The sequence below is a fragment of the Pelophylax lessonae genome, assembly GCF_965119305.1.
Source record: "Pelophylax lessonae genome assembly, chromosome: 1".
Taxonomy (NCBI): Eukaryota; Metazoa; Chordata; class Amphibia; order Anura; family Ranidae; genus Pelophylax; species Pelophylax lessonae.
The window spans coordinates 715788199-715802830 of NC_138768.1; the positions used below are offsets into that span (position 1 = coordinate 715788199).

The 14632-nt window shown below is 44.8% G+C and overlaps 1 protein-coding gene across 1 annotated transcript in view; it reads right to left on the bottom strand.

The window, feature by feature from the left end:
• Window positions 1-14632, bottom strand: part of LOC309552259 (uncharacterized protein) — a 167997-nt gene that overhangs the window by 17396 nt on the left and 135969 nt on the right. The window contains exon 30 of the mRNA XM_082253145.1: window positions 11270-11364. Within this exon, the coding sequence (XP_082109271.1) occupies window positions 11270-11364 (95 nt within the window). The remainder of the gene's footprint in view (window positions 1-11269; window positions 11365-14632) is intronic.

Here is a 14632-nt window from a genome sequence, read left to right on the forward strand (position 1 = left end):
AGTCACAAATGATACTAATGATGATATTATTGCTATACAAAGCATCAAATATGATAGACTACAAAAGTATAATTAAAATTATAATTAAAATTATTAGGCACTAATAGACTGATAATGCAACTTGCTGAGCCAGCCTAGATCACATATAAATACGTATAGAAACATGCTTAATATACAATAGCAGTATATACAATGGTGAAAAGTATACGCATATATGTATATATATAAAAATAAATAATATGCTAAAACAATTCATTATTATAAAATCTATATTAAAAACTATATATACACATATATATATATATACACATGTATACGCATAAAATGTGACTCATTGATTATGGCGTGTAAAACCTTGGACGCGAATTTACGCGTACTATACCTCCTCTAAAAACAGACCTTGGAGAATTAAGAAACATGACTCAATGAGCAAATGGAAAACCCTGGGTGAGGGTACTTATACTGTAAACCGTGCACTGGTAATTAGTTAGGATGGGAGGGAAAGGGATGAAATGTCTATCCAACGCACATCAGTGCGTATATATACGTGCATATTATTGCACACACATACATACGCACGTGTGTGGGGGACCCCGTGCACATGCGCACACCTGGGCATATGTACAACGGCATATGCATGTGAGCTCCAAAAGGGGAAATAAAAATACTGCAATTCTAGAGCGGAGCCAAAGGGAGAAGGGCAGAAATGGCTACATGAGGGCCAGGAGAACAGGGACGCATGCAGGAGAGAGGAAATAAAGGCGCGCTGTATGGAGTTACAGCACGCCCTGGATCTCCAGATCTTCATTCAATCCCCCAGGGGACATAGACCCTAGGGTAAAGATCCAGTATGACTCTCTTCTACATAACTTCTGGAACCTTGCTCCCTCATCAGGGTCCTTAGCTATTAGCTCGATGCCAAAGACTCGTAGGCCCGTCGGATCCCCTTCATGATGCTGCTCAAAGTGGCGGGGTATAGAATAACTATTGCGGTCTTTTGTTCCTACCTTCGTTTTCCTGTTTAGAATGCTGCACTTGTGTTCTCCAAACCTTACTCTAAGGGGCCGTATAGTCCGGCCCACATAGAGTAGGTTACACGGGCAGACCATACCATAGACCACATAGTTAGTGCCGCAGTTGATAAACTGTTTAATTTTCCTGCTGCGGCCATCTGACCCAAAGACCTCACTCTTTCTATGCCACATGTATGAACAGGTTCCACAATTCCTCACTCCACACTTAAAATTCCCCTTTTGGTCAAACACGGTAAACCACGGGTTACTTAAAGTGATACCACCACGCTCCTTAGTCTTCCTAACCTTGCTAGGGGCAATCTGACTCCTAAGGTCCCTAGGTTTTCTAAAGACCACCTCAGGAGCCGAGGGGAGGAGGGATCCCAAAACTGGATCCTGTTTCAGAATGTTCCAGTTACGCTTCAAAGTACGCTGTATGCTGAAAGCTTTATTATTATACATAGTACTGAACCTGGTGATCCTTGTTCCAGATGACTTAGCAGGCAGCTTCTTGGCCCTAACACCTAGACCTACGTTCCTGGCTTGGATACCTCCATCGTTGACGCCCTCTCCCTCATAGTACTGCAAGTACCTGTTATAGGCCTCATTGATGAGACTAGTCTGGTATCCCTTTTCTAGGAATCTGCTTTGCAATACCTGGCCCTGCTCTTTATAGTCTGCAACCAAAGTGCAAGTCCTTTGTAATCTGCAGAATTGGCCAAAAGGGACGTTTCTAATCCACCTCGGATGGTGATTGCTCTCCGCGTGGAGGTAGGAATTCCCTCCACTCGGTTTAAAGTGTGTCTTTGAAATTATGCCCCCATCCTGAGTGGCTCGCAGTTCAAGGTCCAAGAACACCAAATGGTTGTCACTTATAACATGGGTAAAGGATATCTCAAAGGGATTGCTACTACAATGTGAAATGAACCCATCCAGCTCTTCACTAGTACCGTCCCAGATGATCAATATATCGTCAATATATCTGGAATACAAGGCCAGATGGGCTCTGTAAGGATTGTTACTCCAGATATATTGGTCTTCCCAATACCCCATGAATAAATTGGCATAGCTCGGAGCGAACCGGGCACCCATGGCTGTGCCTCTGGTCTGCCTGTAATATTCATCGAGGTAAACGAAGTAATTATGATTCAACGTGTATTCAATACAGTCAACCACAAACTTCGCTTGGAGGGAGTGAAGATTGCTATTTTTTAGATAGTGATCAACTGCTGCGAGGCCAAATTCATGCCTAATGGACGTGTACAAGGATGATACATCCAACGATACCCATTTATAATGTTGCAACCATTGTATAGGTGCCAGGATGTCGAGCATGTGCCCTGAATCCCTAACATATGACGGTAATGCCATAACCAGATCCTGCAGGAAGGAGTCAATGTAGCTACCCAAGTTACTTGTCAAGCTGTCAATGCCAGCTATGATGGGTCTGCCGGGGGGATTTAGCTCGTTCTTATGTATCTTGGGGATGTGGTAAAAGTGCGGGGTTCTGGGATGCTGGATATACAGGAAGTGATACTCACTTTTAGTGATGATGCTTTTGGACAATGCATCGTCAAGGAGGACCTTAAGCATACTTTTATAGTCATTCAGAGGATCTTTCCTCAACCTTTCATATGTGGTTTCATCGCCCAATAACCTGTAGGCTTCTGCCAAGTAGGCAGCCCTATCCTGTATCACCAGGCTGCCCCCCTTATCAGCCTGTCTGATTATGACATCATCCCTGCCCTTCAGTTCTTTAATCACATCCCCCACCGTGGGACTCTCATGAGGCAGGATATTATGTCTAAAATTGGGCCTACTGTAGTCCCTTCTGGCACACAATTGTCTAAGTTCCCCAAGAACTACCTCGTAGAAGACGGGAATATAATTGCCCTTAGCCCAATGAGGAAAGAACGTTGACCGGGGCCTGAAATCAGTGTGAATGATGTCCTCACCACCCTCAGATACGGGAAGGTCCATCCTAAATTCCTCACAACCCCCTTCCTGAAATAGATCCTCTAGGATGGTAAGGGCTTCATCATCTGTCGTGATAGGAGGATTTATGCAATTTGTAGGAGACTGGATTGGTGCTCTGACAATTTCATTGCTGCGGGGTTCCACCGTGTCCTTTTTCATGGCGTAATATCTCTGGACTGTAAGTCCACGGATATACCTGTTCAGGTCTACGAAGAGGTTGAAGAGATTAGGCTGGCTGTCTGGCGCAAAGTTCAACCCTTTCCGCAGCAAGTCCAGTTCAGTCTCAGAAAAGACCGAAGTAGACAAGTTATAGATTTTTATGGTTGACTTACCAGCCGTCACCTTCTTCCTCCCCTGGGCCTTCTTTCCTCCCCTCGTACCTCTTTTTCTCTTTCTCTCTGTTCCATCTTTCTTGCTGACTGTCTTACAGGGAGTGAATTTAGATGTTTTGCTGCCGTGGGCGTGAATCCCCCCACGGCTCCTCTCCCTAAAAAACGGGAATCTGACTGCTGATCCCCAGCTGGTAAATGGCCAGACTGGCGTGCGGGCCCAGGTCTATCACTTGTGTCCACCCTATTGACCTCCATACTAGCGAGGGAGGGTTCTATGATCATGTGATTGGGGACACCTCTATCTTCGCAAGGGGCTGACCCTAATATATTCTCCGTATTATTCCTTGGGGGGGCCTGGTTACTGGACCTGACATTACCAACCTCTCTTATATCATTAGGGTTACCATATCCCCTACTAAAGATATTATTATTATGCTGTTGGTAGTGGCGTTTATACTTTTTCTTTTTCCTCTGAGATCTATTGGGCCTAGGGTGATTAACATTATCACCTTCTCTAAGTTCATTATCTAAGGCTCTACTAGTAAAAGAATCCCTTTTCCAGTTCAACTCTCTCCCCTCCTGGTAATCGAGTCTGTCCCTCTCGAATTTCCCTGATTTACGACTAATCAATTCAGTTTCGAAATTGACTATTTGGTCATTAACCTTGCCATCCCAACTACTAAAGGACGGCAGATCCACAAAGGAGGCCAGTTCTTCTTGTATGTTTTTCAAGTCCACACGGATGCTATCTAGATTCCTTTTCCTTTGTGTCACGATAGATTCAAGGAGGATTTTATTACACTCCCTTAGCTTATTGAGCCAGTTGGTTTGTAGGTCCTCGTCTAACCAAAAGCAGGTCTTAGTGAGTCTAAGGCCTCTAGGAATCCTATTAACCTCAAGATACTTTTCAAGTAATAGAATATCCCACCACTGCGTCATTTCCTTCTCCAAGGAATGTTTGAGTTTATAGAATAGAGACACCATAGTGTCTTCTCTATCCACAACCGCTGGAGCTTCTTTATTCACCGTGCTAGATGCATGCTGCTTTTCGTAGGAATCAATGCTATTGCTGAAACCTCTAGCTAAGGATTGCCTCCTGAGTTCCCTTTCTTCCATTGAAAGGACCATCTTGCAAAGATGAGGAATAGGCCCTCTGGTGACTCATTGGATCGGCTGTTTTTAAAAAAGGGACTTTGCAAGATGGTCCTTTCAATGGAAGAAAGGGAACTCAGGAGGCAATCCTTAGCTAGAGGTTTCAGCAATAGCATTGATTCCTACGAAAAGCAGCATGCATCTAGCACGGTGAATAAAGAAGCTCCAGCGGTTGTGGATAGAGAAGACACTATGGTGTCTCTATTCTATAAACTCAAACATTCCTTGGAGAAGGAAATGACGCAGTGGTGGGATATTCTATTACTTGAAAAGTATCTTGAGGTTAATAGGATTCCTAGAGGCCTTAGACTCACTAAGACCTGCTTTTGGTTAGACGAGGACCTACAAACCAACTGGCTCAATAAGCTAAGGGAGTGTAATAAAATCCTCCTTGAATCTATCGTGACACAAAGGAAAAGGAATCTAGATAGCATCCGTGTGGACTTGAAAAACATACAAGAAGAACTGGCCTCCTTTGTGGATCTGCCGTCCTTTAGTAGTTGGGATGGCAAGGTTAATGACCAAATAGTCAATTTCGAAACTGAATTGATTAGTCGTAAATCAGGGAAATTCGAGAGGGACAGACTCGATTACCAGGAGGGGAGAGAGTTGAACTGGAAAAGGGATTCTTTTACTAGTAGAGCCTTAGATAATGAACTTAGAGAAGGTGATAATGTTAATCACCCTAGGCCCAATAGATCTCAGAGGAAAAAGAAAAAGTATAAACGCCACTACCAACAGCATAATAATAATATCTTTAGTAGGGGATATGGTAACCCTAATGATATAAGAGAGGTTGGTAATGTCAGGTCCAGTAACCAGGCCCCCCCAAGGAATAATACGGAGAATATATTAGGGTCAGCCCCTTGCAAAGATAGAGGTGTCCCCAATCACATGATCATAGAACCCTCCCTCGCTAGTATGGAGGTCAATAGGGTGGACACAAGTGATAGACCTGGGCCCGCACGCCAGTCTGGCCATTTACCAGCTGGGGATCAGCAGTCAGATTCCCGTTTTTTAGGGAGAGGAGCCGTGGGGGGATTCACGCCCACGGCAGCAAAACATCTAAATTCACTCCCTGTAAGACAGTCAGCAAGAAAGATGGAACAGAGAGAAAGAGAAAAAGAGGTACGAGGGGAGGAAAGAAGGCCCAGGGGAGGAAGAAGGTGACGGCTGGTAAGTCAACCATAAAAATCTATAACTTGTCTACTTCGGTCTTTTCTGAGACTGAACTGGACTTGCTGCGGAAAGGGTTGAACTTTGCGCCAGACAGCCAGCCTAATCTCTTCAACCTCTTCGTAGACCTGAACAGGTATATCCGTGGACTTACAGTCCAGAGATATTACGCCATGAAAAAGGACACGGTGGAACCCCGCAGCAATGAAATTGTCAGAGCACCAATCCAGTCTCCTACAAATTGCATAAATCCTCCTATCACGACAGATGATGAAGCCCTTACCATCCTAGAGGATCTATTTCAGGAAGGGGGTTGTGAGGAATTTAGGATGGACCTTCCCGTATCTGAGGGTGGTGAGGACATCATTCACACTGATTTCAGGCCCCGGTCAACGTTCTTTCCTCATTGGGCTAAGGGCAATTATATTCCCGTCTTCTACGAGGTAGTTCTTGGGGAACTTAGACAATTGTGTGCCAGAAGGGACTACAGTAGGCCCAATTTTAGACATAATATCCTGCCTCATGAGAGTCCCACGGTGGGGGATGTGATTAAAGAACTGAAGGGCAGGGATGATGTCATAATCAGACAGGCTGATAAGGGGGGCAGCCTGGTGATACAGGATAGGGCTGCCTACTTGGCAGAAGCCTACAGGTTATTGGGCGATGAAACCACATATGAAAGGTTGAGGAAAGATCCTCTGAATGACTATAAAAGTATGCTTAAGGTCCTCCTTGATGATGCATTGTCCAAAAGCATCATCACTAAAAGTGAGTATCACTTCCTGTATATCCAGCATCCCAGAACCCCGCACTTTTACCACATCCCCAAGATACATAAGAACGAGCTAAATCCCCCCGGCAGACCCATCATAGCTGGCATTGACAGCTTGACAAGTAACTTGGGTAGCTACATTGACTCCTTCCTGCAGGATCTGGTTATGGCATTACCGTCATATGTTAGGGATTCAGGGCACATGCTCGACATCCTGGCACCTATACAATGGTTGCAACATTATAAATGGGTATCGTTGGATGTATCATCCTTGTACACGTCCATTAGGCATGAATTTGGCCTCGCAGCAGTTGATCACTATCTAAAAAATAGCAATCTTCACTCCCTCCAAGCGAAGTTTGTGGTTGACTGTATTGAATACACGTTGAATCATAATTACTTCGTTTACCTCGATGAATATTACAGGCAGACCAGAGGCACAGCCATGGGTGCCCGGTTCGCTCCGAGCTATGCCAATTTATTCATGGGGTATTGGGAAGACCAATATATCTGGAGTAACAATCCTTACAGAGCCCATCTGGCCTTGTATTCCAGATATATTGACGATATATTGATCATCTGGGACGGTACTAGTGAAGAGCTGGATGGGTTCATTTCACATTGTAGTAGCAATCCCTTTGAGATATCCTTTACCCATGTTATAAGTGACAACCATTTGGTGTTCTTGGACCTTGAACTGCGAGCCACTCAGGATGGGGGCATAATTTCAAAGACACACTTTAAACCGAGTGGAGGGAATTCCTACCTCCACGCGGAGAGCAATCACCATCCGAGGTGGATTAGAAACGTCCCTTTTGGCCAATTCTGCAGATTACAAAGGACTTGCACTTTGGTTGCAGACTATAAAGAGCAGGGCCAGGTATTGCAAAGCAGATTCCTAGAAAAGGGATACCAGACTAGTCTCATCAATGAGGCCTATAACAGGTACTTGCAGTACTATGAGGGAGAGGGCGTCAACGATGGAGGTATCCAAGCCAGGAACGTAGGTCTTGGTGTTAGGGCCAAGAAGCTGCCTGCTAAGTCATCTGGAACAAGGATCACCAGGTTCAGTACTATGTATAATAATAAAGCTTTCAGCATACAGCGTACTTTGAAGCGTAACTGGAACATTCTGAAACAGGATCCAGTTTTGGGATCCCTCCTCCCCTCGGCTCCTGAGGTGGTCTTTAGAAAACCTAGGGACCTTAGGAGTCAGATTGCCCCTAGCAAGGTTAGGAAGACTAAGGAGCGTGGTGGTATCACTTTAAGTAACCCGTGGTTTACCGTGTTTGACCAAAAGGGGAATTTTAAGTGTGGAGTGAGGAATTGTGGAACCTGTTCATACATGTGGCATAGAAAGAGTGAGGTCTTTGGGTCAGATGGCCGCAGCAGGAAAATTAAACAGTTTATCAACTGCGGCACTAACTATGTGGTCTATGGTATGGTCTGCCCGTGTAACCTACTCTATGTGGGCCGGACTATACGGCCCCTTAGAGTAAGGTTTGGAGAACACAAGTGCAGCATTCTAAACAGGAAAACGAAGGTAGGAACAAAAGACCGCAATAGTTATTCTATACCCCGCCACTTTGAGCAGCATCATGAAGGGGATCCGACGGGCCTACGAGTCTTTGGCATCGAGCTAATAGCTAAGGACCCTGATGAGGGAGCAAGGTTCCAGAAGTTATGTAGAAGAGAGTCATACTGGATCTTTACCCTAGGGTCTATGTCCCCTGGGGGATTGAATGAAGATCTGGAGATCCAGGGCGTGCTGTAACTCCATACAGCGCGCCTTTATTTCCTCTCTCCTGCATGCGTCCCTGTTCTCCTGGCCCTCATGTAGCCATTTCTGCCCTTCTCCCTTTGGCTCCGCTCTAGAATTGCAGTATTTTTATTTCCCCTTTTGGAGCTCACATGCATATGCCGTTGTACATATGCCCAGGTGTGCGCATGTGCACGGGGTCCCCCACACACGTGCGTATGTATGTGTGTGCAATAATATGCACGTATATATACGCACTGATGTGCGTTGGATAGACATTTCATCCCTTTCCCTCCCATCCTAACTAATTACCAGTGCACGGTTTACAGTATAAGTACCCTCACCCAGGGTTTTCCATTTGCTCATTGAGTCATGTTTCTTAATTCTCCAAGGTCTGTTTTTAGAGGAGGTATAGTACGCGTAAATTCGCGTCCAAGGTTTTACACGCCATAATCAATGAGTCACATTTTATGCGTATACATGTGTATATATATATATATGTGTATATATAGTTTTTAATATAGATTTTATAATAATGAATTGTTTTAGCATATTATTTATTTTTATATATATACATATATGCGTATACTTTTCACCATTGTATATACTGCTATTGTATATTAAGCATGTTTCTATACGTATTTATATGTGATCTAGGCTGGCTCAGCAAGTTGCATTATCAGTCTATTAGTGCCTAATAATTTTAATTATAATTTTAATTATACTTTTGTAGTCTATCATATTTGATGCTTTGTATAGCAATAATATCATCATTAGTATCATTTGTGACTTCCATTTTTTCCACTTTGGTGAGCACTCCACACGATTTCCTTCTTAGTGGATTTTCTATTGTTTATTGTTTTGGGTCTGCGATCTACTCCATCCCGGCCCGTATGGTGCGGGTTTCATCATGTAGGGGCGGAGTGTGCATTTGTCCTCTTCTTGCGGTGTCCGTGGGAACGGTCTGATGGGGTGGTTGTTGGATTGGATGACTCCTCTCCGCCCCTTCGGACCCGGAAGTCATGCTTCACCGCCCGGAAGGTGTGACGGGCGGAAGTTGTCACCATCTGGACGGGCGGAAGTGATGTCATGCGGTGGAACGCATAGCGGTTCCGGGATGAGCGGCGTGCGTTCCACCGCTGTTCCGCCGCTATAATGTAACACAATCAGTATTCAGAGGCACTAAATCAACAGCGGACCACTAGACCACCAGGTAATGTGCTGAATACTCTTCCTGCACGTTCATTGGACTACTCTTGACAGTCCATAATCTGTCAAATTAGTTTGACATATTGTCCGTCTGCAGGAACTATGTGTATTGACATATATACATATATATATACAATGACATTAGCAATGCTCTGATCACTATTTTGTGCTGGATTGTTCCTTCATCACCGCAAGAGGACGACTTAATGCCCTATACAGCATGGACCGAGTCATGTACAGGTCTGCCTTACTATACTATCCTAAATGTACTATTTGGCATGTAATGAAATGTTTATGATGAATTGGGAAGTGGTTGTGGACTGATCAGCTCACCAGTGGATTAAATGGTCGCATAGGGCCAGCAAATTACAATTGAGATCCGCAATGTTTTTGGGCAAGTAGTTGTGTAGCCACGCCCATTTGGGCGATATCTCCTCCCACATCCCCAAGGGTCATGTGGAGGCCTGGTCCTCCATACTATATTTAAACAACGGACTAGACCATGGTCTCCAGGCTCTGAGGAAGAGGCACGGCCTCGAAACGCGTCAGCCCTCTGCTTCCAGTAAAGACGTTGGACCTCTGCTATGAGGCGGCTTTAATGGGATTGATGTGTTTGTACTTCACGAATGTTTGTGAGTAGCTGATTTTAACTTTTATCTAATAAACTCGCTGAGGATAATGCGCTAGGCTGGTGCGCCCTTTCTTTGTTTTTGTATTACAGTGCTTGGTCGACCGCCCTGGTCGTAAGGGGCAGCAAAGCCTAGCCATAATGGATGCCAAGTTTTAGCACGAGTTCCCGGGATTGAGGCAGCCTGAGGACCGGGTTCTGAGCGCGGGAGGAGGGTGCTGTATAGCACATATCTTTTTTGTTACATGGAGCATCCCTGGTATGAAAGGGAATCGGAGTCACCAGGTGTGACATGGGGGATAGGGGTCACCGAGTGTAACAGGGGTTCGGGGTCACCGGGTGAGCCATGAGGAATTGGGGTCCCTGGGTGTGCCATGGGGGAATGGGGTCCCCAGATGTGACACAGAGAAACATTAGGGTCCCCAGGTGTGACATGGAGGAACATCAGGGTCCCCAGGTGTGACATGGAGGAACATCAGGGTCTGGCATAGAGGAACATTGGGGTCACTGGGTATGACAGCATGACATGGAGGAACACGGGGTCCCTGGGTGTGACATGGAGGAACATTGGGGTCAGTGGATGTGACAGCATGACATGGAGGAATATTGGGGTACCAGGGTGTGACATGGAAAAACATCAGGGTCCCTGGGTGTGACATGGAGGAATATGGTGGTCACTAGGGATAAGAGCATAACATGGAGGAAGCATCAGATCAGGGTCACTGGGTATGACATAGGGGAGTTTTTAACCATTTTCCTTTTTTTCTTCTTTTTTTTTTGGGGGGGGGGGGGGGGCGCAAGTAGCTGGTCTTGCCTAGGGCGTAAAATAGTCTAGCACCGGCCCTGCCTAAACTTACATTCATTAAACAAAACTTTTACAATTTGTATGACCTTTCCTCCGTATAGTTTGTTGCATACAAATTGTATACGGTTGAAACATTATAAATGATTCTTAATGCCCATTTTTTGGGTGCCTATACAAGTGAATGTTGTTTAGATACATGGACAGAGAGTGAGCAAGTTCTTTGTAAAAATACCAAAAATGACCACGTTAGGCCTCATACTTCAAAAGCTGCCATAGTACCGGACCCCACTGTCATGTTTTAGAGCTTCTCCTTTAGGTGTTTGTGATACACATTCTCCATTATGTCCTTCTCCTATGCCCATTGGCCCAGTGCTTTGATCTTTAGTGAAGGGGTCCTCTAAATACACTACATTTAGGCCTACAGTAAAAAAAAGTTAAGCTCTTACTTGTTTCCTGAGGTAACCCCAAAAACAATTCTGTCAGCTGTGTCCGTAATGGCCATGCAACAGATACTTGGCTCATTTTTCAGTCGTTTTTTGACCTAAAAAAAATGTCAAAGAAGAATTTATGCAAACATGCTTCATTAGAAAATGTGTAGCTTAACCTTTTCATTGCCAGAGATGTTTTTACGTTTTTTGCAAACATGTTTGTATAATCATTTATGGCCTGAAGATTACACAAAACCCCCAAACATCAAATATTTTCTAAAAACAGACAGCCTAGAGAATAAAATAGTGGTTTCAATTTTCATTTCGAATTTTCAAATAGTTCAAACTTTTTATGCCGCATGTTATTACCGCAAAGGTCTGGGAACACAAAATTCCAAAAATTTTAGGGCAAACAGATACAATTAACTACCCGAATTTTGGTAAAATCTGAAAATGAGGTTGCACCGAGTAAATAGATACCCAACACGTCCAACCTTAAATTTGTGTGTGCCGGTGAAATGAAACTTCAGAACCCTATCTTTTCTAAAGGCAACACTTCAAAAGCCCCCTTTAGGTGTCCGTTTAATGTTACAGAGGAGATCTTGTGTTAGAATTATTGCTCTCCGTCTGGCGTGCATGGTGACATGTAATATGTGAATTTCACGCATAGGCTCCCTAACCCCTGCGTTTACGTTCGTATGTGCGTATATGTGGGGGTGGGGAGGCCTCATGTAAATGTACATTATATGTGTGTAAAGCACTTCATAAATTGACAGAACTATATAAGTACTTGTAATAAAAAGAAAACAAATGCAGCCGCCACATCTACGAATTGGTAGGCTGCAATATAATAAATGTTTGCTTTTGGGTTTAATACCACTTTAGGATCTTTTTAGTTTAGAGATTTCAGAATCTAGACTGCATCCAGAGAGTCAATATCAATGATTCATAATCTGAATGGTCTAAAGTTTTTCTGACAGAGGCTGCTTTTACGGACCTAAAAATGCTAGAAAGGTGCGGTCTCAACCCTTACACATAGGCAAGGTAGCCTCTAAAACAGGCAAATTATTACATTTTAAAGTTAGGAGGACACATTTTAATAAAACCAAATCACCTGTTGTAAGATCATTATTTAGGCTACCATTGTTTGTCTCTCCATTTGAAAATGCTGCTTGGTCTTCAGTTGGCCATTGGGCTGTCTTTCAGGTTGACGGGAGGCATGCACAATCCAGATGTTGGCAACCCAAAAGCCAACTGAGGGAATGTACAGAGCAGGCTGACAAAACTGCTATTATTTGCAAGCCAGTGCCTTAGTGTTGTAAGTCTGAAACAGGAAGTGCTCATTGATACCTAATCTATCTTCCAGGCTATAAGTTTTGTTTATTAATATTCTATTTATACCCCCCCCCCCTTACTCTCTTACCACCTCTCCCTCTCTTTCTCCTCCTCATTCTTCCCCTTCACTCTCTTACCTCCTCTCCCTCTCTTTCTCCCCCCCATTCTTCCCCTTCACTCTCTTACCTCCTCTCCCTCTCTTTCTCCCCCCCCATTCTTCCCCCTCACTCTTTTACCTCCTCTCCCTATCTTTCTCCCTCCCTTCTTCCCCCTTACTCTTAACTCCTCTCCCTCTCCCCCCCCCCCCCATTCTTCCCCCTCACTCTCTTACCTCCTCTCCCTCTCTCTCTCCTCCTCATTCTTCCCCCTCACTCTCTTACCTCCTCTCCCTCTCTTTCTCCCCCCATTCTTCCCCCCTTTCTCTTTCTTTCCCCCTCCCTCCCCTTCTCTCCCTCTTTCCCCCTCTCTTTCTCCCCCTTATTCTTCCTCCTCGCTGTCTTACCTCCTCCCCCTCTCTTTCTCTCCCCCCCCCCATTCTTCCCCCTGACTCTCTTACCTCCTCTCCTTCTCTTTCTCCTCTGCATTCTTCCCCCTCACTCTCTTACCTCCTCTCTCTCACTCTCTTACCTCCTCTCCCTCTCTTTCTCCCCCCATTCTTCCCCCCTTTCTCTTTCTTTCCCCCACCCTCCCCTTCTCTCCCTCTTTCCCCCTCTCTTTCTCCCCCTTATTCTTCCTCCTCACTGTCTTACCTCCTCTCCCTCTCTTTCTCTCCCCCCATTCTTCCCCTTCACTCTCTTACCTCCTTTCCCTCTCTTTCTCCTCCTCATTCTCCCCCCTCACTCTCTTACCTCCTCTCCCTCCCCCCCTATTCTTCCCCCTCATTCTCTTACCTCCTCTCCCTCTTTCTCCCCCTATTCTTCCCCCCTCTCTCTTTCTTTCTTTCCTCCATCCCTCCCCTTCTCTCCCTCTTCTCCCTCTCTCCCTCCCTCTCCCTTTTTCTCTACTCCAGACCCCATTTCCCCACTTCTCTTCTCTGCCTCTCCTCTTTCTCTCTCTCCTCACACTCCCCCCTTTTGCCCCCCCCCCCTTTCACCCTCCTGTCTCCCCTCAATTTTATCTCCCCCTCTCTCCTTTTCCAATCTCATTCGCTTTTCTTCTTCTCTCTCTCTCTCCCACCATGGAACCCCCACAGTCTCTCTCCATTTCCTTGCTCCCGCTTTTTTCTCTTCCTCTCTCTCTCAGCCTCCTTTGCCCCCCTCTTTTTTTCTTTCTTCTCCTTTTGGTCTCTCTCCTCTTTTGCTCTCTCTCTTCCCCCTCACCCTTATCTTTTCTCCTTCTTTCTCTCTCTCTCCCCTCATCCTTTCCTTCTCTCTCCCCCCCCCCATTCTTTCTCTCTTTCTCCCCCCCCCCTCCTCCTTGTCTTTTCTCCCCTCCTCTCACTTTTTCTCCTCTCCCACTCCATTTTCTTTATCTTTGCCTCCCTCTCCCTCCACCAACTCTTTTTTCCCTCTTTGTCTCTCAAGTTTTGATCATTACAATGCTATTTAAACTATTGAATGTTTGTACATTCTTGGCAGCTACATTCCAGCTATCCAATTTCTTTTTCAATTTCAATTTCCAAATGTTTTTCTATGCCATGTTGTGTACCTTACATTTTTTCAATAAAAATCTATTAAAAGTGAAATAGGAAGTGCTGTTACTAGTAGGATCTCCAGGTAAGACACTTTGCAGCAGATTCAGAAAAAAGCAATTACAGTATATATACTGTGAGGCATGATGGTACACATACTGAAAAACAGACAAACAATAGCACTTAGTCAGGGGAGGACGGGTATCACTAAGGTCAAGGAACGAATCAAGAGAAAAACGAACCAAGGGCCAACTCATCACTGCACTGTTGCTGCTGCTACTACACTGTCCACTCACAGGCTAGGGGCACGGCAATGCCTAGGCTTAAATGCTTAGTATTTCTGAAAATTTAAGTAACTAACCTTGCTCTGCTGTCTGGCAGTGCTGCAGAAATCTCAGGAATGGATAGACAGAAAT